The 21,901-nt window shown below is 51.3% G+C and overlaps 1 protein-coding gene across 8 annotated transcripts in view; it reads left to right on the forward strand.

The window, feature by feature from the left end:
- Nucleotides 1-21,901, forward strand: part of ITSN1 (intersectin 1) — a 173,688-nt gene that overhangs the window by 120,143 nt on the left and 31,644 nt on the right. For 5 of the 8 annotated variants that reach the window (XM_053916815.2, XM_053916819.2, XM_053916813.2 and 2 more), the window contains 7 exons: nt 1,042-1,247; nt 1,961-2,043; nt 5,646-5,812; nt 8,798-8,843; nt 11,148-11,269; nt 12,553-12,670; nt 14,268-14,459. In XM_053916815.2, the coding sequence (XP_053772790.1) occupies nt 1,042-1,247; nt 1,961-2,043; nt 5,646-5,812; nt 8,798-8,843; nt 11,148-11,269; nt 12,553-12,670; nt 14,268-14,459 (934 nt within the window). Of the gene's footprint in view, nt 1-1,041; nt 1,248-1,960; nt 2,044-5,645; nt 5,813-8,797; nt 8,844-11,147; nt 11,270-12,552; nt 12,671-14,267; nt 14,460-14,796; nt 16,295-21,901 lie in introns of those variants that run through there. The other 3 variants (XM_053916841.1, XM_053916843.1, XM_053916824.2) reach the window with 3 other exon arrangements.

Here is a 21,901-nt window from a genome sequence, read left to right on the forward strand (position 1 = left end):
GCCTCATCTCCTCCTGCACCCCTCCATGAAACTAGGCTGCATGCGCCCCCCCGACTGTGCTCCTCCCCGCGGGCCCTTTGCATGTGCCCTTTGCACATGCCCTGCCCTCGGCCTGCAGTGCCCTTCCTCCAGAGCCCTAGCTCTCAAATCCTTCCTCTCCTTCAAGGCCCAGCTGCCCCCCCTTCACCTCACCCCACTGCAGGAAACTGGTCCTGCTGCTGTTGGGCAGGGTCCCTTCGGCCTTCTTCTCTGTCATCCCATTGTGTCAGCCTCCCCCCCACCCCCAACACACTGTGAATAGCTGGAGCCTCTCTAGTATATTTCTTCTGCCAGGTGGTATTCATAGTTGTTCGCTTCTCCTCTTCCCCATTAATGGTGAGTTCTTTGCTAATGATATCATACCATCCCCTTTTATAGTGCTTGGCGGCTAATAAAGACTTTTATCCTAAGTTATTTTGGGCAGGCAGAGTTGGCATTTTATTCATGTTTGTATCCCCATATTGTCTTGCATATGGATGTCCAAAAAGTGGGGGCTACAGGGGACTTAGGCTAAGCAGACCTCTGTTCTCCTGAGAAGGAACTAAAGCCAGCAGCGCATGTTCCCTGTGTCTCCTCAACTAAGCTACCAGTTATTCATCCTTTGGGATTTCATAAGATTTCTCCTCCAGTGTTAACCTTCAACTAAACATCCATGTCAGGTCGGAAATGGGGAGGGGGGGTGCCCTGAGCAACTTGAGAGTTAAAATAGAACCAAAATATAAAAGGCACACAGCCAAGTGCAACAGAATAAAGGTGACCTCCTGGCTTATTTAACTAGAGAGTTCTAGATGGCCAGACAGTGGCTTTGTGAATGGGCTGGCAGGTTTCCACACCACTTTTGGAAACAAACCGTTCTGAGTAACAGGGAAGCATCTGCAGCCCATGCTGCTCTGTAGTGGGGCACTCGGCTGCGTGTGCCCATGGGTGCTTGCTGGAGTGGGGGCGCCTGAATCCCAACCGATCCCACCGTAATGAACGCTCCTTTATGTCGTTCCACACAAGGGTGAAAAGGTGGAGGGGCTACAGGCACAAGCCCTGTATCCTTGGAGAGCCAAGAAAGACAACCATTTGAATTTTAACAAAAATGATGTCATCACCGTCCTGGAACAGCAAGACATGTGGTGGTTTGGAGAAGTTCAAGGTCAGAAGGGTTGGTTCCCCAAGTCTTACGTGAAGCTCATTTCAGGGCCCGTAAGGAAATCGACAAGGTACTTTTGTGTTTATCTGCTTCTCTTACGTGAAAACAGTGTCAGACATTAAATTATTGTTTGCATAGTTAAGATTCAGATAGGGGTTCTTTTGTCTTCTGGATCTTTCCACTGAAAAATTAGGGCACCTGTGAACAAGGGTGCAGCCTCCTACAAATAAGGGCTCGTGTTTTCTTCCCTTGTGGAAGCCTGTACATCTTGTTTGTCATTCACTTCTGCACGAGGGACTTCTCTGAGACTTGGAACGTACTGGTGGAGTTGTTGGCCGTTGTGCCTGACTCCGTAAGCTTCGCACTCACTGTGGTCCCAGCTGTGCATGAGTACTTAGAGGCCCAGAGCCTTTGGGGAAATAATTGGAAGAATGAATTATCTTTTTCATTAGGAACCTTATCACAAGAAACCTTAACAAGATTGTTGTCTAGTTATTCCAATCACACAGATGTTCAAAACAAATTATGAGCTTTAAGAAGAGAAAAACGGCACCTCAGTCCTGCTTTGAGGTAGAGCAGCACGTGGGCTCTGCGTGCAGCAAGCAGAGCGCCGTGCGAGGGCCAGGGCGCCTCGCTGCGCGTTTTAACCAAGCGCGTCTACTTCAGCTGTAGATTGTTCGAAGTTTTAAATGCTAAGCAGTTTAAGAAAAAGGAAAAATCAATATCATTTGTACTATTTTCTTTGAAGATAAAAATTAAAACCTTTCCCCTCCCCTCTTTCAGCGTGGATTCCGGTTCTTCTGAAAGCCCTGCTAGTCTAAAGAGAGTAGCTTCCCCAGCAGGCAAGCCGGCCGCCTCGGGAGAAGGTGAGAACCGGACTCAAGTTACGGTCTTTAAAAGGGCCGAGGAAGTCACATGGTACAAACAGAGAATGTTTGAACTGAGATTGGGTGTCACTCTAAAACACATTGACTGGCGTTCAGGACAGTAAACTCCAAGGGAAAATGAGGTGTAGCTCTTCACAAAGTCAAAGCATTTATGAAGACTTCAAAATACTGTCAGATATGTTGATAATAAAACCTGGATTTCCTAATTATATCTGATATGAGCGCTGACTTTTGAAAGAGTCCCATCAGAGACACTGAGGATCAAGTTTTCTGAGCATCTCGATGGCTGAATTGTAGACATGGCTTTCTTTGACTTACACAGATAAGGGTTTTGTCTTGACACTGCAGCTCACAGCCCGGTAAAGCTGTCAGAGGGACCCCAGCGTCATCTGTACCGCCCCAAATGAGGCAGAAGTTCAGTGTGTAGGTTCCGTGGAAGCCACCGCACCAGACTAGTTAGGCCTAAAAGTTCCATTTTGCGTATTTATTATATGAGCCACTGGTCGCTCTACTGTCTGGGCTCGGCTTCATGATGTAGCCCTAAGGACTGCGCATGCCAGCATGTGGCATGGGCTTGTAAGTGCACCAAACCGCCACTTGTCAGGCTCTGATGGCAGACCCTCACGTCTTCTGCCTGTTCGGATAGCGTCAGTGCAGTGGTGGCTGGGGGTGCTGCCTGCGTTGGACAGGCTTCCGTGTCCGGTCTGAACCTGTCCTGTAGTGACTCGTCCCGGCCCGAATGACGGTGTGAAGACACCGTCCTAGGGAGTTTGTGCGCCATCGTGAGGTCGTCGTGGTCCTTAGAAACCCTGCCTTACGAAAACAGTTGTTTCCATGGAGATAGAAAGGATTAGGTTTTAATGATATTTCAGACTCACAGTAACAAAGTTACTTTTTCAAGAGGAATTTTAGAAGTAAAATTTTAAAAAATGTATAGGTATCACTGTAAAACCTTACCATCACTGAACAAATCCAGCATTTCATTACATCCATTTTGGGCTGTTACCACCAAAACAGTCATTAGCATAGTTCTCTTTATACATTTTTATTATCCTAATGATTTTTTTTTTATCCACGGTTAGGAGAAGGAAGCAAAAAGCTCTTTTAAACACAGCACATGCAGTCAGCATCATGTAAGGCCCATTATGACTAAAAGTTCCCAGACCCAGTGTGTTCTTCCCAGTTAAGTCTCACCAGAGCGCCAAGGGTTAAACCTTTGCTCCCTCACCTCCTCACCCTGTACTTCTGGTCATGCCCTAACTTCCTCTTCGGTGAAGTGGGCATAATAACCACCCTTTCAGCTAGAAATTATGACAAGGATTATGAAATAATATGTATAAAGTTTTTAGAAGAAAAGGTCAAAAAATGTCCGCCACTTTTATTTCCTTTTCGCTTCACGTCAGGGTCGTCGCTAGAGCCACTTCCAGCAGCAGTGTGGGTGAAACGACTGGTTTTGAAACATGTACACATGCCTCGGCACTTGGGGCTCAATGACTCGGTCACAGATGAACCACATGCACGAGTCACATTGGGCAGTGGAGGAGAGTGGAACTCTAATCTTGGCTGCCATCTAGTACCTCCATTTGGAAATGCCTCACATACTGGAAATTCTAGGGATGATTGCTGGCGTCTGGACGGGGTGGGAGGACGTTGACATCACAGAGTCTAAGAAAAGCTATTTACAAACATGAATGAGCTGCTTGTTAATACTGCATTAAACATAATCAAATTTAAAGTAAACCCTCGGCCAGGTTAATTAGATTGTCAGTTGGGTAGCTCTTAGAATACCGGCTTAGGAACAGCCAGTGCCCTGGGTTAGACGTGTCTCTCGAGCAGAGTCTCGGGTGGCAGCCACAACGTGGCAGCTGTGTCCCCCGCAGCCCGTGTATGGGGCTGGACGAGGAAGCTCCAGGCCTTCCAGTCTCCTCGGGATCTTACACTGGCTGCACTGCCACGGTCGGCCAGAGTTCACGCTCCTGAAGTTTCTCAAGCATTTTGAAAGTTACTTCAAAATTTGGATCCATTTTTGAGAAAGTGACTTTTAAGTGCAACAATCACTGGGAAAAGTATTGATTGCCAAGGATCCTACCTTAGGTGGCGAAACATGAGCTAAGGAAGAACTCACGGAGCAAAATGGAAAGGGAAGGGTCAGAATATTGGGAAATCAGAAGAGGACTGATTTCCAGTTAGTGGAAAAAGAACGTCCTTGTCACAACCGCCAAACCTGGAGTCCTTGTGCGGGAAGTCACTTCTCCAGTTTTAACCGTGCAGATGTGTGTTACCAGCATGGAGGGCTAAAGACAGGGAGTCTTATTCTTCCGGGCACATCTGGGTCACCTGTGTCCGCCACGGGGCCTGGACGCCTGCAGGGCAGTGCTGCTGAAGTAGAAGCGGCCCAGTGGTGTGCTGTCCCCCGGGTAGAGCTGCCCCCGTGAGCTCATGCAGCAGGGCCTGTGCCCTTGCATCCCCTCCAGCTTCTGAGTGCTGCTGCGTAGGCTCTGTGAGCCGCAGGGCTGCCCCACACCACACTGCGGCCTGTCAGCCAGCACCAAGCTCTGACGTTAAGGGCCAGCAGCGGACATTTGAGCGAGAAACATACAGTATCCATCATAAAAATAAACTTGGGGTAAAGGGTGATTTTTTTATTGCTTTTTAAAAATTATATAAAGGCTTAGGATAAAGTGGAGGAAAAGTACAAAAATAAACCGTTTAACCTGTTCCTAGTGCACAGTGGTCTTTCTGAGAGTGTGACTTGGTTTCTGAGTCTTAGTAAAATCAGCTGATTATAATCAAAAAGACTTTCCTCTGATAGGTGCACCCTTCACATTCAAAACAATAGGGGATACTAGTTCTTGTTCTTCAGACTAAATCACATGAATAAGTAAATGTAAGAAACTGATTCATCTTCTCAACTTGTTCAGAAAGGCTTGATTATTTGCTGGGCTTGGCTGTACACAGCTTTTGTCGTCAGCCCGTTCCACCTGCCCGTGCGCTGGGACGACGGGGATGCTCACCTAACAGAATAATGCCTGTTTTTCACTTTGTCTTTCAACAGCTTCCTCCATCTGTGTGTGGCACAGTAGGACATAAGGTTTCATCCAGGCCCTTGAATAATGAAAAATGTGTCCTATTTAATTTGCATAAAGGATGTACTACTGTATCTAAAAGTTTTCGAAAATTGTGAGTTAGCGCCCTCACGGCTGAAATACAGAGATGTGAGTGCACCGCAGGAGCCTTCGAGTTGCTTGGCACAACAGAGTCCTCAGTAACTCTGAGTTACAAGTCAGCGTCACGGTCGTTTCCATTTTAAAAAGAAACCACGATGTGAAATTGTAGGTCACTCTTGGAACTCGGCGCCGCTAGACGCGCACATGGAGTTCTGTCCCTGTCTGCGGTCACTGAGTGCGCAGCTGGGGAGCTCGGAGCCCAGGGGGTCCTGGCGCTCTGTGTGTCTGTGACCAGCCTTCTCTCGAATGGCTCTTACCCACACTTCCTCATTCATCAACTTTCTTTTGCAAAGCTGTTTGGGATTTCTGTAAACAATCAAGCTCTCTCCGTGTCTCGATGTTTCTCCCCACCAGAATTTATTGCCATGTACACTTACGAGAGTTCTGAGCAAGGCGATTTAACCTTTCAGCAAGGGGATGTGATTCTGGTTACCAAGAAAGATGGTGACTGGTGGACAGGAACAGTGGGCGACAAGTCCGGAGTCTTCCCTTCTAACTATGTGAGGCTTAAAGATTCAGAGGTAAACCCCCATTTAACTGTCTCCTCTCCCTTTCTGTTCAGCGATTCTCTTTGCAGGGAGGCTCAGGTGTCTGACGGGGGGGACGCTTGGCTGGGTTTTGCTAAGTTCTGGAGTGTGGCAGCCAGCACGGCATGAGCTGTACTTCTGAGCTGGTCGTTGGGTGCTGCAGGGTGCGCCTGGGCTTCTTCCCCCATGCGGAAGAACCCCTGAGTTGCCGGAGGCTGCGTGAGACAAGGCCAGGCCGCGCTGGCTGGGACACTGAAGTTTAGGGTTCATCCCCCTTCCTGTGTAGAGCCGACTTAGGACTTGGAGTAAACGCTCTGGATTAGGCTTTATGGGCATGGACTCAGGTCACCCCAGGGAAGGCACACAGCCGTGTTTGGCCCACGTAGAGTGTTTTGTGATACTGCCCCAGGATCTTGGCAGGAGAGAATTTCTAAAATTTATATTTTTGTCTACCCAGTACAAAGACATAAGATCCAGGAGATGGGTACGCTTTTGGCTAGACCTTAGTATTTTTGTTGATAAGGGCCTGAATTTATTGCAAGTGCTGTTATCCTTATAAATCGGAAATGACCCCCTTGTTGTTAAATGGGGCTCTAAAAGTTCAGTTCCGTGAACTGAGCCCCAGAGACAGTGCAAGTTTGATGGAGCTGCTAAGCTGCATCTCATAGTGGCCAGTGTCACGTTAGTGTCAGGGTTTAGGGGTGTCAGTGTCGTCATGTGACAGCAGTGCACACGCATAAAACCCGCAGGACCTGACGGCCAGCTCACAGTCGGTTCTCTTTCCCCTCACACCTCCTAGGCACAGAGAGAGCAGACCGGCCAAGCGCCTAGAGAGCCACCTCCCCGGGGGTGGGGGGCCGGCGGGTAGACAGAGCTCTCTCTCCTTTGAGTGCCAGGGGCTGGGTGCACCTCGGGCTCCTCCACAGGCCCAGGCTCCTTGGCATCGAGGCTGGGCCTGGTGACAAGTTACCATCTCAACACCGGACTCCTCACCTCCCCTGCAGGTCCCCGGGATAGCTTCATTTTACTTGGCTGGTTTTCTTAGGGAGTATCTGTATTATTGTTTTTGTTTTTTCGTTTTCCTTTGCTGTGGTCTTGAAAACAGCTTGCTGAAACTCCCTGGAGGATTTGCAGGAGTCTGGTTCCCAGGGAGAATCTGCGGACTCCAGGAGGAAAGCACCGCCCCTGTAGGACTGACCAGCCAGGCAGCCAGCGGGTCCGGTCCGAGTCCCACAGATGAGAGTTCAGGGGGAGGGCGCTCAAAACTAAACTCGATTTCTGTGACCCTGCATGGCAACTCCTAAAGTGATTTCACCTTTTGGATTAGTTAAAACACAAAAGTCATTACTTACATTTTAATAAATTACAGTTTTTTATTAAAAAGAATCTGCAGTAAGTAAAATACATAACACTATAATATTTTTTAAAGATAATCTGAGTTGTAAGGTGCTTCCTAACCACAGTCTTAAATTGTTAGCCACAGAAGAGCTAGCAGTGAAAGATTTGGGACATTCAGCTACATGATTTTATAATAAAAAAATCTAAAAAGTCAGCACATTCATCCTACTTGGGCATAGAGTTCAGTGTGTGCAGAAAATATCTTGCCACAGGTGAACCAGGCCTGTCTCAGATTCCAGAATTGCCCCTAGGCCCAGGCGAGGCTGTGCATCCTGGCCCCGCCTCCCTGTCTGCGGAGGGATGGGCCCTGCGCAGCAGCCTTTCTGTGGGTTCCTGAGCAGCGCTGGACAGGGCCCAGGCTCCTGGCTGGGAGCACACTGAAGCTACTGAAATGCTAGAGCTGGGCAGGGCCAATTGCTTTGTTCTTTTCAGGGAGTGTCCGGGGCATATTACAAGCCTATCCTGGGAAGGTACCTGGTCATTTGGAATCTTGTGTCATTAGTATTCCTTTATTTTGATACGCAGCCTATAAAAATAGCAAGGGAGATGGTATGTATAACTCCATTAATTCAGAAACTATAATGAGAGGAAAAGTTTTAACTCAAACCTTCCCTGGCAAATGGTGATTACATTTCAGTAACCAAAATAAAGGGACTATGATAAGTTGTGTTCCTTGGTAGATAAATTATATACTTTTATTCTTACAGTAACTCTCATTAAGTTTACTCAGGCTTTTGTTTTAGTTGGAATACTTCATTTACTGTGAAAATGGGGGCTGAGGGGTGGAAATTCAGAACGAAGCACTATGTAACGACCGAACCCAGCCGGCCTCTGTGCTGACTCAGGGCCCCTGCTGGCTTTCTCAGCTGGCCTGAAGTCCCAGGGGTGTCCGTGAAGGAGTTAGACTCACTCTGGGGCACTGAATAGTTGGGGAAAAAGATGTCCTGCTTTGGCAGAGTGTGCGCCCAGCACTGATAGAGGAAGTCAGTGATTGCGTGGTGCAAGATTCGGTGGCCAGGACACGTGGCGGAGGGGCGGTCTCTGAATAAAGAGGTCAATGGGTGGGGGAGGGTGTTCAAATTGCCACTGTAGTTCTTTTTTTTTTTTAAAGAAAACTCTTAAGGAAATTAGGAAAATATTAATATTTTCCTGTGTTACACATGGGCATTGGGCTCATGGGTGTCCGTGCTTTTTCTGTGTGAACATTTCCTAACACACCGCTTGAGCGGAAAGCACAAGCACAGCGTGTCGAGTGTGGAGCAGCAGTCTCCCAGCGGGGCACCGTCTGACTTGACCCAGGGACAGGATGTGCCGGTGTGACACCGTCAGTGCCTGAGCCCTCCAGATCCTCGGCCGCCTGCTCTGCTAATTTGTCTCAGAGGAGAGAGTAGGAGCTGCCGAGTCCCTGTTCTGTGCTGGGTTTGCCCGGTCTGTGTCCTCCCGTCAGTAGATACAGGGCGGCCATGTTGCCCGAGATGAGAGGGGTTCGGGAGCTCAGTGGGTTTGTGTCCCCACTAACTGTTGAAATTGCATGACCGAAACTCTTCAGTATGCAAATAAGACCTTTTGCTCTGTTTTAAGGGCTCTGGAACTGCTGGGAAAACAGGGAGTTTAGGAAAAAAACCTGGTAAGTCACAAACCCTGATGCTTCTTTTTCAATGTTTTGGATGTAATTGATAGTTGCTTTCAGTTTGTGTTTATTAGGGCCAGGAGCCTTAAAAAAAAAGACAAAGGAATCTTCCCTACGAGTGGCTAGAGTCAGTCCTCTCCTTGGAGTCTATTAATGGTGTATATGTGGTTATGACACGTGGCTGTTGCCTCACACGTGGGGCCTGGGGACATCAGCAGACCGCATGTTCTCTCAGGTCACGAAGCGGGATTTCCAGCAAGATGGCAGGAAGTGGCAGTATTTGGGGTCAGCTGCTGTTTGGTCATTGTCGTGTTGGGCTCGGGAATCCCTTTTCCTTTCCAGACGGCACGTCCGTCCCAGGCCATGAACGGTGGGGACCAGCAGGGCAGTGTGTTTTTACAGAGCGTAGGCTCCATGAAGTTAGAAGCCATCAGGCGGTGGTCCTCAGGTACACGTTGAAGGTACAAAAGTACAGTCATCTAGTCATCCCTCCGAATTCAGAGTGTTCTGTTAATGGAAGCACGAAAGAGCGAAGAAAGAAGCAGATGTGAAATCATAGTGTTTGTGTGGCCCGTCTTCCTCATCTAGGTCATTTGAGGAAATTACAGGTTTGTGCATCTGTGTGGCTGGCGCTCAGCCTCACATGGCCTTGCCTAGCAAGGGAAGGTGGGGTTGCAGGCTGTCGTAGGGTTTTTGTCAGATTCCGATGTTGGGCCGCCTGGCTCCGACCTCTGCTGGACCTGGGAAGAGTCTGCATTCTGAGCTGTCATTCTGCAGGGTCCGCATGGGCCCAGCTTCGCACTGAAACAGCAAACTGCCCAGGACACAGGGCAGAGAGGACTGCTGGGCCAGATCGCTGGCTACGCATGCCAGGCCCTTTGAGGAGCAGAACACCTGAGGCCCAATAGGTCACCAATCAGGACTTTGTCCAGGCTGAAAACTAGAGCCAGGCCCTGGTGAGACCGGGGCCAGGTCTCGTGCCTAGCCCAGATTTCCAGCTCGAGCCCTCAGTGGGTCCGAGGCCTGTGTGAGCCGGGTCCTATCTCGCTCTCCCAAGCATCCAGCATGCCCGGTGAGGTGGCCAGCAGACTGCAGACCAGGGTAGCGGGGCTGCTTGTGTACCTCTAGAGAAAGGAAATGCTGTCACAGGATGGGGCCTTTTCACCCCTGTTTAAAAACCCTCACCCAAGGATACGCTTTTTTTAAAATTGACTTTAGAGAGAGAGAGAGAGAAATTTATGTGAAAGAGAAACATCAGTCAGTTGCCTCCTGTATGCTCCCTGACTGGGGATTGAACCCACAACCTTTTGGTGTATGGGACAAAGCTCCAGCCAACTGAGCCACCTAGCCAGCGCTCACCTCTTTCCCTTCTCTCCTTCCCTCCCTCCCTTCCTTCCTTCTTTCCTCCCTTCCTCTCCTCCTCCCTCCCTTCCTTCCTACATTATGGTGGGGAGGGAGTGTAGGGAAATAGAGCAGTGTGCCCGGTGTTGCTCATAGAAGTTCAGAAAGCAGCCACGCGGTTGCACCAGAATGCCACCAGAGAGGACTTGGTCTCAGCATGCCCGACCTGTCCCCGCAGACGAGGGCTTCTCAGAGCCTGGTTGGTGGTCCTGGTGGAATTTTTCTCATGACTTTTTTAACAGAAAAGGTACAGAACTGTTTACATTTTTTTCTGTGCTGAATTGTTTTTGCGTAAAATTCCCACCTTAACTCTGGGTTCCTCCTCTAACTCAAAATAAAAACCAGTAAACTTCCATTGACATGATTCCTGCCCGATACTCAGGAATCACCCTCAAAACATGAGCCAAACAGAGACTGGCTTCGGGGGTGGGGTGAGTCTAAAATAGCCACATCGTAACTGACCTAGTGCCTCACTCCCCATGGTTTCTGAAGAAACAGTTTCTGTTTCTGCCGTTTTCCTTTATTCACTTCACCATCCGTGAGTAGACTGGGGCCGAGGGCGTTGGGGGCGAATGAGGCCCAGCCCTTGGCCTTGGGTGCTCATGGCAATGGGGGAGGGGCTAGGACAGAAGGTGCACCTTGGGGTGGGAGGGGTAGCTCGTGGAGGGAAGGTGGTAGGTTCTGAGAGACGATGAGGGGCCTGAGGCAGGCTGAGAGCATGAGTGCTGCGTGTGGGATGTCGGTCATGGGAAGGGAGGCGATCGGATGAGCCTTCCTCATTCAGAAAGCAAGCCCGATAGGTTGGCTTTGATGATGTGAACCTGGGAGGTGGCTGTGTCTTCTTAGGATGTTTTCCCCTGACTGTGACAGTGCACCATGATGTCGGATCTTGTTTTTCAGAAATCGCCCAGGTCATTGCCTCCTACACGGCCACCGGTCCCGAGCAGCTCACTCTGGCCCCTGGGCAGCTGATTCTGATCCGGAAAAAGAACCCAGGTGGATGGTGGGAAGGAGAGCTGCAGGTGAGCACTTTTTCTATTGTTTGAAATTCTCTGTCCAGATTTGAATATGCAAAATCACAAAGCTCTGCTATTTCATTGTAAAGTAATCCTGTGTTTGGATAGGAAGGGACTGACAGCCACGTGCAGAATCTCGAAAGCTAAGGGTGGTTCTGAAGATGTATCCAAACCCATTGGGCCCCTGAGACAGGTAGTGAGTGTTGGGACAGTGAGAATTCACTATGAGGGACACCCTCAGAGGGTCGTCCGTTAGGGCTTCCTGTCTGTGGTTGTGTGAGGGCCGGCAGCAGATTGCTGGGTGTGCAAAGCCACACCTGTGCCTCATAGGGGCTGTAGTCACTGGGTGCGTGCGTGTGGGTGCGTGTGAACTGTTTTGGCCTCTGTTTTGGATGCAGTGCAGAAGGGCAGTCATGGTACTTCTCCCCATCCAAACTAGTCTCTCCGTCTCAGAGAGCAGGGTGAGGATCGCAAGGCTTGGCTCACCACCTTGCCCAGAAGCCCCTCCAGGCCATGCACGCGCCCTTTCCAGCAGCACTGGCATGTGAGCGCGCAGCACCTGGGTCTCGGGTTGAATTAGATCCAAGTGAAGGAGAAGGAACGGCTGTGGCCATCATGTAGGCCTGATGGTTTTTTAAAACAGTGTCAAGTTTAGACTCCTTGTGTTCTATGCATATTGCACGTAAGTGTCTTGTATCTGCAGTTGTCTGTTATCTGTAAGAAGAGTGCAGAAATGAGTGTGAGTCTTGACTTGCCGCTAACAAGCCTGTGACCTTGAGACTCACTTCACCTTCCTGAGCCTCGCCGCCTTTGGGAGATGGGAATAGTCATACGTCTGCCCTTCTGGAATTGTGCAGATAGATGCATGTAAGGTGCTTGGCACAGGCCTAGCTCATAAAAAGCACTCACTAAATGTTAGTGCTATTACTACTGTTCCTAAAATCCACATGTAATGTTGGCATTAGCCATGGTCTCACATTACCTGATGTTAGCAGCTGAGACGTGAGCGGTTTCCCACCCTGTACGCACTGCTTTGCACTCTGAATTGTCATCCACGCCGTCCGCCCAGGCAGGTTCAGTTCAGGCTCTGCTGACCAACGACCACCGCGATTTGAATTTTGCTACAGTACTGCTGGTTTGCACTGTGGCGGTCCATAGCTTCCGCTGTTGATGTCATTCGTCCTTCAGTTTATGTGGGCCTTGTGTAAGTGCTCTGTTACAAAGCAAACTGCACCATAAAAGAATAGGGACCTTTTACACATTCAGATGCGATTATCTTCTCTTACTAGGCACGTGGGAAAAAGCGCCAGATAGGCTGGTTCCCTGCGAATTATGTAAAACTTTTAAGCCCTGGGACAAGCAAAATCACTCCAACTGAGCCGCCTAAGCCCACCGTGTTCCCGGCAGGTAAGCGGTTTACTATCCCTGCTTGCGAATGTCTGCGTGCCGTGTTAGTCCCTCACTCATTCTTCTTGTGGAGTCACTCAGGCTGTTGGTCACAGCAGCTGTGAGGGCCTCTTGTGCCGACGGATGTGCTGTGGAATGTATTTTCACAGGGGCCGAGTAGCTCAGCAGCTTCGCCGCGTGGGGACAACAGAGCCCTTGTGGGAACTGTCTTCCTGACAGAGTCGTGAATGCTATGGCACCAAAGCCAGATTTTTCTCTTGATTTCCTTCCAGCTATTTCAATTTGGATTTGGGCTAGGGGGTGAGGGGACAAAGAGGTACTCCTAAAAATAAATGGCTGGGGTCTAAATGGATCAGGAGATTGAGCTGGAGGCCACGGGGGTCTGCTGGTTACAGTGTGCTGAGACCAAAATAACTCCCCTGTGGCATTTCCTGTGAATACGGGGGGCTCTGCTCCCTGGGCAGGATGTTGCTCTCACTCCCTAAAGGACTGGAAGGGACGGAGTGCTCCGCAGCGGAGTGGCTGGCTGTTTTCTGATTGGAGAGACCAAATCAGATGCTTCAGTCTTGTTTGAGATGGGGGAGGGGAGGGGAGCAGAATTTGGCTTTGAGTCTTTAAGCCACCAGTTCTTGGGTGGCATTTGTGGAAAATGCAGGATTTTTGTTCCAGCGCCTGTGGTCACGTGTGTGTGCTATGCATCCCCAGGGAAATAAGATTAAAACGTGCCAGCCTCTGCAAGAAATGAAGGATCGGCAAACCCCGTGACTGCTGCCTGACCCCAGCTGGGCCTCTTGAGCTGTGGCTTTGTGTGGGCAGAGGGTGTGGCACCAGCTGGGCCTCTTCTCCTTTAGGGAGGCCTGGCCATGTCCCCTTCGTCGGGTGGGGTGACACCCACAGAAGTAATTTGCTGAGGCGATTGAATTAGCTGGAAAATTTGAAAAACCTAACCCTACATACAGGCTGGTTATGAAAGATTAATTAGGGGTACAACCTAACTCTGCCGCCTTATCTGAAGTGTAAAAATTGCAGGAATTTCTGTAGGAAATGAGACAAGAAAACTTGTTCTTGAATGTGGGGATTTCTTTCTTTAAGACAACATTTTGAGGCATAAATATACAGCAGAATAAAACACGTGGTTTACTTTTCACTAAGGTACGGAATTTTGGGAGGTCAGATAATCATTACCTTCCACCTCAAAAAAAAAAAGGCTAAAAAATGAAGGCCCCATGCCACACAGCTGTCCCGGGCGGTTGACCAGTCCCTCCCCGTCAGCATTTTACAGGAATCCCCCTGCTCTCGAATAGAAACAACTCCAGGAAAGCGTTCGGTATCACTGTGAGTTTTCTGCTGACAAGTAAACATGAAAAGAGGAAGATACTACAAAAACTAAAGCCTTAGTGTGAAGCTTTTGCCAATGTCTTGGTTTTGAATCCTTCGTCTTCCTTTTTTGCCCGCACTGTACAAAGCCATCAGCACCTGTACTTAACTCTGTCCACTTCGGAAAGGACAGAGAATGCGCGAGAGTGTCTAATGCCCCACGGTGCCGGCGCCGCGTGCTGTGCGGAGCGCAGCCGCTCACCCGGCCCGTCTTCTGCAGTGTGTCAGGTGATCGGGATGTACGACTACACCGCCCAGAATGACGACGAGCTGGCCTTCAGCAAGGGCCAGCTCATCAACGTCCTCAACAAGGAGGACCCCGACTGGTGGAAAGGAGAAGTCAGCGGACAAGTGGGGCTCTTCCCCTCCAACTACGTGAAGCTGACCACAGACATGGACCCGAGCCAGCAATGTAAGTGCCCGGGGGCCCTGCGCCCCTCCTCTCTGCTCTCTTACGGTGAAACATGCGGCATTGCTCTGATTCTGCCCAGCTCCGTTTGCAGAACGTAAAGCGAGACCATTGCTGCGTTCGCAGTCTCTTTGAAGACCTTCTGTAGTGCGAGACTTTATCTTGTGGGGTTGTTTTTTTTCCATTCCTTCTGTGGCATGTCCCCTCCCTCCCTTCCCCCGTTTTCTTTTTTTTAAAATCATTTTGGCACCATGCTGTTTACATGCCTGACTCATTTTCCTAGCTTGGGTTTTGCTCATTGTTTTGTTTTGCTTATGTGTTGTTTTCCTCCTTTTTCTAGGAATCATATGTTGTCCATCCCCCCCTCAGGCTTGAAAGTCCTCAAAGAGACCCACTATCCCATATCACTGCCCAGAGGGATGATGGGAGATGCAGCCTTGATCATGTGACTTCCAGCATGATCACCTACTGCCTTCTGAGTAGAAGAACTCACTGCAAAGCAGTTTACCTCATTTTACCTTAGTTGCATGTGATGGCAATGTTGAATTACTACTCGCAGAGATAGAAGCAAAAATTACAAAAACACACAGGGTAGTGGGTCCTTTTGTGGCTTTCCTGGTGACTCAAATTGACTTCCCCCACCTTTGCACAGGTGCTTTCAGTAGTTTTAAAATTATTTTTAAATATATATTTTAGCCTTTTAATAAAATAAATAAATAAATACATTACTTCTTTGCTGTTTTGGTTTTGCAAAAAGACCCACTATCAAGGAATGCTGCATGTGCTATTAAAAATGTTCCAGTTGTCCATAAATCTGAGACTTGATGTATTTTTTCACTTTGCCCAGTGTTACCAACTCAATTGTGTAGTTCGGTTGTTCCCTGCTTAGACGTACAGAGGGGTCAGTGTATCTGTTCAAAGACGTGTAGAAGCAGCCCGGCACACAGAAGGTGTTCGTGCTCGTTTGTGTGGTCCCGATGTACCCTGTTGAGCATGTAACAATGCATCCTGTACATACGAAATCGGTTCCTTCCGTGGCACGAGTGACTGCCTTGTACGATGAGCCAGTCATGCCGCATCAATTTGACTTTGCACAGTGACCTTGTAGCCACATGAGAAAGCACCTGCTTTCAGTCTCAGATTTATCTGGCTGAGTTGGTATTTTGTTTGGGGTTTAAATTTTGCGTGTGTTCATACCATCAATCAGTGGACAATACCATCGAGGTTGTTAAGAGCAACAGTATATATACAATCTCTTCTTCATCTCTGTTACATGGCGTTTCCTTCCAGTTACATTTCATGGAATGACATATTTTGAACAAGTAATTTTCTTGACAAGAAAGAATGTATAGAAGTCTCCCTGCAATTAATTTCCAGTGTTTACATTTTTAACTAGACTGTGGAACTTCTACAGATTACTATGAAATGGAGCTCGTGGTCTGTGTATGTGTTAGAGGTGTTGTAGACGAAGCCCTGTGTGTCTTTTACACTCTCGTTGGACGCTCTCAATAAAAATGCCTGTTTCTGACAGCACAGAGGTGGGCTGGGGGGCCCCGGGCACAGTCCAGCAGTGCTAATGACGACTTTTTAACCTGTAGCGACCTGTTTTTTCCCCCTCTCCCTCTGGAGGCCCTGGGCTGGCTGCGTAGAGGCCTCCCACCCACCAACCCCCCCGCGTGGTACCGAGGGGCTGCTCCTCTGTGCTCACCTGCGCGTCCCTATTTTCATGGATACGAATGTAAAATATATAAATATACAAACCTGCGGCTTTAACAACTGTAATTCAACTTTTGAATTAGTTACATGTATAGATAATTAAATTCTTCATATAAAAGTTAGACGGAATGTCTCTGTGTTCTTGGGTGGGAACCTGGCAATGGTGATGGGAAGCCGCACAGACTGGGGGCCAGCGGGTGGCCTGCTGCCCCATGTCGGCGAAGACCTTTGCTCTTTGCGACGCAGACACCACGAGATCCTCGCTGAGTCTTTTCCGACAGCTCTTCCTCTCACCTGGCTGCCGCCCTTCCTGGCCCCTGTGTAAATTGCTGCCCCTTGGAGTCCCCGTTGTGAATGATAGAACGACCACCCAGCCTAGCAGTTACCTGTCTCACGGGGCTTTCCGTACTGCTTATCGATCGGTGTGTGATTGGACTCGGTACAAAGTATTTTTCCAAGAGATGTACCGAGTGCCTGTGGAATGTCCAGAAACTGCGCGGTAAGGATGGGGACCTTCACACTTTCCACGCCAGCGTCCACCCTCCGTCTCCGCCTCGCACACTTCACGCTCGTCACCTTTGCAGAAATAAACCCGTGTTCACATTCATGAAGCCGCTGCCGCTCGGGGCGGGGGCCGATTGCCTTCTTCAGTAACTATTGGGGGTCCACAGTGTGGGTGCCCTACTAGGTTCTGGGGTGAGTCAGTAGAGACAGGGTCCCTGGCCTCATGGAGTACAGGTTTAGGGGAGAAACCAGCAGAAAACCAGAGAACGTGTCAGTGTACGTGGTGTGTGTGTGTGAGGTAAGGAGATGTGTCCTCGCTAGGAGCTGACCGGGGTGGGGGGTGGGAGGTGTGGGGAGACATCAGAGAACCCTTCTAGGGGCAGGGGACATTTAAGCTGAGGCCTGCAGGACAAGCAGGAGCCCGGTGAAGCCGGGAAAGAGAGTGGCTACTGTGGGTGGAGATGCCACGCAGAGGCCAGGGTAGGCAGAGATCTCTGCCCCTGTCCCCCACCCACTCCTGTGGGGCACTGATAGAGGCCCAAGCCCCACCTCTTGCCTGGGACCCCTTCACCTGTGTGAGCCAGTGTCTCCTCTCCAGCCTTGAGTTTGACCAGAAGGGACACAGCTGTCAAGGTGGGTGACACGCTCTCGTGCTCTGCACACCTCTTCCGGTAGCACCTTCTGGAGAGATCAGTGCTCTGGCTGTCCCCTGGGTTTGTGCTGCCAGCACGGCGCATTTGCCCAGGGAACTGCTCTCTCCCCTCACAAAGCGTTCCTCTTGCATTTGGTCTTCGAGTGTCCACCGGAGCCAGGGCCTCCAACCAGAGAGCAGGCTCCAGTGCACAGGACGGTCCCCCCATGGCACCAGTGCTGAGAGACCCGGGTCCCGGCCCTGGACGCTGTGGCCGGTGTTCAGCTGGCTGCTCACGGCCAAAAGGTCCGCTGTGACCGTGGCTGCTGGGTGGTTGGGTGACTACTGTTGAGTGGCCCTCGTTGTTTAGTAAGTGCTCTCCATGTAGCTGCAGAATAAAAAGTGTCCCAGAACCTTAGCTTTATATTTTAAACTTGCTTTTATTCTTTGGGTATTCTTTGCGCACACTGCAGTTTGGTCCAGTTAAATGACTTCAGTCATGTTATCAGAGAATTGGGTTAATAAGAATAAAAGGGAGAGGAAGCATCTTCTAATTAAATACAGGGCATCTCCTTTGGCCCTAAAGTTTAAAGATGTCAGTGTTTTTTTATTTTTAGCGGTTTGTCAATTGGTCATTAAATTGATGAGTTTCATAATTGGTATCGATTTGTCTGTGGGAAAGCTGCACGTTGGGCGCGGCTTGCCTCCGTGGACATGTCGGGAGCAGTGAGAGCCTTTCCTGGCAGTTGGATTGCTGGGGCCTGTCCACACGCAGGGCAGAGCCCGGGCATGGAAGGAAAGGCGGAGGCCCGCTGGCCCCAGGCTGCCTCTGCGCCAGATGGTGTCTGGGAGACACTGGTCTAAAGCAAGAATCTGTTCCCCTGGAAAGTTAGAGCATCACACTTCATAGGTATGGTGGAAATTGGCGTCCAGCCTGCTTCTGGAAGGGAGCCACAGACCCAGACTCCCGCAGGGGGTGCACCTGGGGGCCCTAGTCCTCTGAGACTGGCAGCAGGAAAACCCTCCAAGCAGCCGGTTCAACCATTTGAAATTGCCAGGATTCCATTTCTTACCTAGAAAACTGCAGTTTCGTGTGGTTCAGACTGATGCAGTATGAGATCGTCTGGCACATGGGTTATGTGGGTTGGGTGCCTGAGCTCTGGAGAAAGTGCAAAGTCCCAGGTCTCGGCCTGTCCGTCATCTTTGGGGAGGACACCGGGAAGGCTTTCCTGTCATCCCTTTCGAGGTGGGCTCCCCAAAGCGCAGTGCCCTGCTCTTCGGACCAAGGGTGCTGGGGCATTGCCACCATCATCTGGCCAGGTCTCCCCCCAGCACGGGGTTGGGGAGCACTCTCAGGTTTTGGGTGCACAATGCGCCAGACAAATCAGTCCTGCTTCCTGGCAAATTGGAAGTCATTTCTGAGAGAACGTGAATGTTCATTTTTTTATTCGAGCAAAAATTGAGTCAATCCTATTCATTCTTTTTAGTTCCAGAAGGTGCCAAGAGGATTTTTATAGAAATGACATTGAATGCCAGCAGACCCCCAAAAACGTACGGAAAAAGTAGCGCCTTCAACAGACCTGATGTGATGTGGCGGGTCTAGTAGGATGCGGGAAAATAATGAAGTCAAAGACCACCACAGCCGAGTGAGCGTTTCGCTTCCACCGGAGTGCTCTCTGGCCCTTCTCTAAGAACACGCCACACGTGGGACCCAGGCTCCCACGGCGTGTCCAGCGTGCAGTCATTCCAACCAGAGGTTTCCCGGGCCTCTTGGGAAGGTGCCCCTCTTTAAATGGAAACCTCTGCAGGCGTTTTTCAGGGATACGTGTTGATCACAACCACTGAAGGTTGTTGGTAAAACACGAGTCTGCTATGAAACCATGTCAGTGCGCCATGCTGCTAAGCCCTAATGTTGCTGTATGTTGTTAACAGGCTGAGAGTGGGAGACAGAGACAGACAGAGACGGGGGTTTGTGGGGACTGGCATGCCTGCGTCTGCAGCTTGGTAACTGCAGGGTGAACGGTGAGGTCGTGGGAGGGCCAGCAAGCCGATAAATACCATTCCATAGAAGACTGACAGAGGCGGCAGCTGCTGTTTCCAGATCGGCCTGGCACACAGAGTCAGAGGGGTGTCGCAAGCCTCCAAGAGGAAGCGCTGAGGCAGCCCACCACATTTTTAAAGTTGGCCAGATCTCTGGATGTCGCTTCTAGCTGACCCAGGACGGGAAAGCTACTTTGATCTGCCGTTTTTCCTCACGGAAGCCGTTTGACTCCGTGTTACATGCCTCGATTCCTCTTCCCAGCCCCACACTGCCCTTTCCCCTCCGGTCCCTGTCACGCACACTCACGCACACCGTTCCTCTCCCCTGCATTCCAGGCCCTACCAGGGAGGTGCAGGATGGTGTCGGGGAGCGGGGGGAAGGCAGGCCTGTGCACAGTGCTCCCTGCAGGTCATTGCATGCAGCTGAGGTCTCGGGGATGGGGGGCAGCAGCCCTGCGCTTTGGAGCTGAGAACGCAGAGGGTGTGGGAGCTACACTGCCCTCCTCAAGGCAGCCCCCAGGCTCCTGGCCAGGCTGATCACACTGTCCAGTTGGAGAAGAACGGCCCTGCCTGTACCGGCCGCCAGGGACTGTCCCCCTCACCGCTGGGCAGGATTCCAGACCGCGCTGCTCCTCCCTCCCCAGTGCACAGCCCAGGACGCAGCCTGAGCCCTCCACCGTCAGTCCCTCTCACCCGAATGGGGGGTGGCTTCTCCAAACACACAGGCCCACCAGCAGTGCCCTTGCTCCGGGCTAGCATGCTGCTGTCTCTCCTCAAGTCTATTCCCACCTCTGCCAGAGAAACCTAGTAACAGCTTATCCACAAGTTTACCATCGTGCTGGACTCATTCCTCTTAAAAATTTGGAACATGCTATTTTCCTATAAGGGGTGGGGTGGGGGTGGGGTGGGCGGAGAGCTGTCTCCGGGCCCTTAGGCCAGGGAGCAGTGCAAGGTGACAGTTGCGAGCAGGGCTTCATGTCCCTGCTCTGCACTTAGGAGTTGTGTGATGGCGGCCAAGTCCCGTAACCTCTGTGTGCTCCGGTCCTCGTTTACACAGGGAGGGAGAGTAGCAGCGCCCTGTTGTTGCCGCTGGGGGGCGGGGGCGTTGGTGCCTGTGGGTGAGCACTGCGGCACTCACTGGACTCACTTCCTGCTTTCTGGCCTGGAACCCGGCCGCGCCCTGGTTGTGTGCGTTGTAGGACCTTTCCGAAGACGTGCTTTGGCAGACTGGGCGTTTCGGAGACATTGGACAGCCTCCCCGTCCCTTCCAGACAACTCGTCCACATGTGCACGGGCCAGGGCCCGCCCTCTGGTTTCCTGGAGGCCCCTGCGTGGGAGAAGCAGCCTTTGCCACCCCTCCCTGCTCCCCGAATGCTCCTGGCACTCGGGACTTAACGGCCACAGCCTGGTCTGCAAGCCCCTGGTGGGTGGGGAGAGGCTGCCCCGTGCCTCCCGGGCAGGCCAGCGGTGGGGAGGCCGGCAGAGCAAGAGGAACATGCCAGGCCTTGAAATGCCGTGCCCGTGGTGGTGTGGGCAGGCCCGTGCAGCGCCCCACAATAAACCTGTCAGACGTGGTGACTCACTGGGCCCTTTGTGTTTCATCCCTGTGTTCTGTGGCCTTGTGTTCTCTTGCCAGCAAGGATGGGAACGTTCAGCCCCCAAACATGCCAGAAGCTCGCTTTTTCTTTTCTTTTCTTTTTTAAAGCAACCATGCCTGTGTCACTGCAGTGCGGCCTGAGGCGCCGCCTGCAGAGCACCCCCCCCCCAGCATGCCTAGAGACGGGAGTCCATTCTCTCCGGCCCCCTGTGCATGCCGAGGTACCCTCAGGGTCCAGAGCTTCAGGCTCTCTGCTCCATTTGCCAGGCCTCCAGCAGAGCGCCACCCCACAGCCCTCCCCGGCGGTAGGGCAGAGCCAGGATGCCCTCTCCTCTCTGGACCGTCGCCTTGGAGTTCGGAGGGCCCCTGTGGGGAGGCCCCCGCGGTCTGCATCCTCAGTAACAGCCCCTGACTGAGGTCATCTCTGGTAGGAACCTCCATCCCACCCCGCCTTCCTCCCCCTCCCCACACCGTGCCCATGCTGTGTCAAAAGCTTGGACATCACCAGTGAGACCAGGAGGGGTGCAGCTTGCCCAAGTCTCCCAGCAACCAGCCCCTGTTTGTCCCTGAGAGTGGCGCTGAGGAATGCGGCACTGGGGGACAGGGCTGCGCTCAGTGCTCTCCCAAACTTGTGGGAGTGCGGGCGGGGGCCTCCAGAACAGACGTCAGCGTGTCATCTCAGCGAGTGGTGGATGGGATGGGGTGACCCAGGGGCTGGCTGTGGCAGACAGGGTGGCCCGGGAAGGCCTCTCGGGAGAGGTGGCGTGGACTGGAGGAGACCTGACTGCAGAGAAGGAAGGAGTGGGCATTCGGAGGCCACAGGGAGGGGCTCTAGGCCTGAGGCATGGCGGGTGAAGGCCGTGGTGGGGAAGGACTTCCTCTGCCCCTCCCGTGAGGACACCCCACGCTCCCGACAGGTCTGCCAGCCCCTTGTGCCATTGTGGGCAGAGAGCCAGC

Source organism: Desmodus rotundus, chromosome 2, assembly GCF_022682495.2.
Source record: "Desmodus rotundus isolate HL8 chromosome 2, HLdesRot8A.1, whole genome shotgun sequence".
In the NCBI taxonomy this organism is placed as follows: Eukaryota; Metazoa; Chordata; class Mammalia; order Chiroptera; family Phyllostomidae; genus Desmodus; species Desmodus rotundus.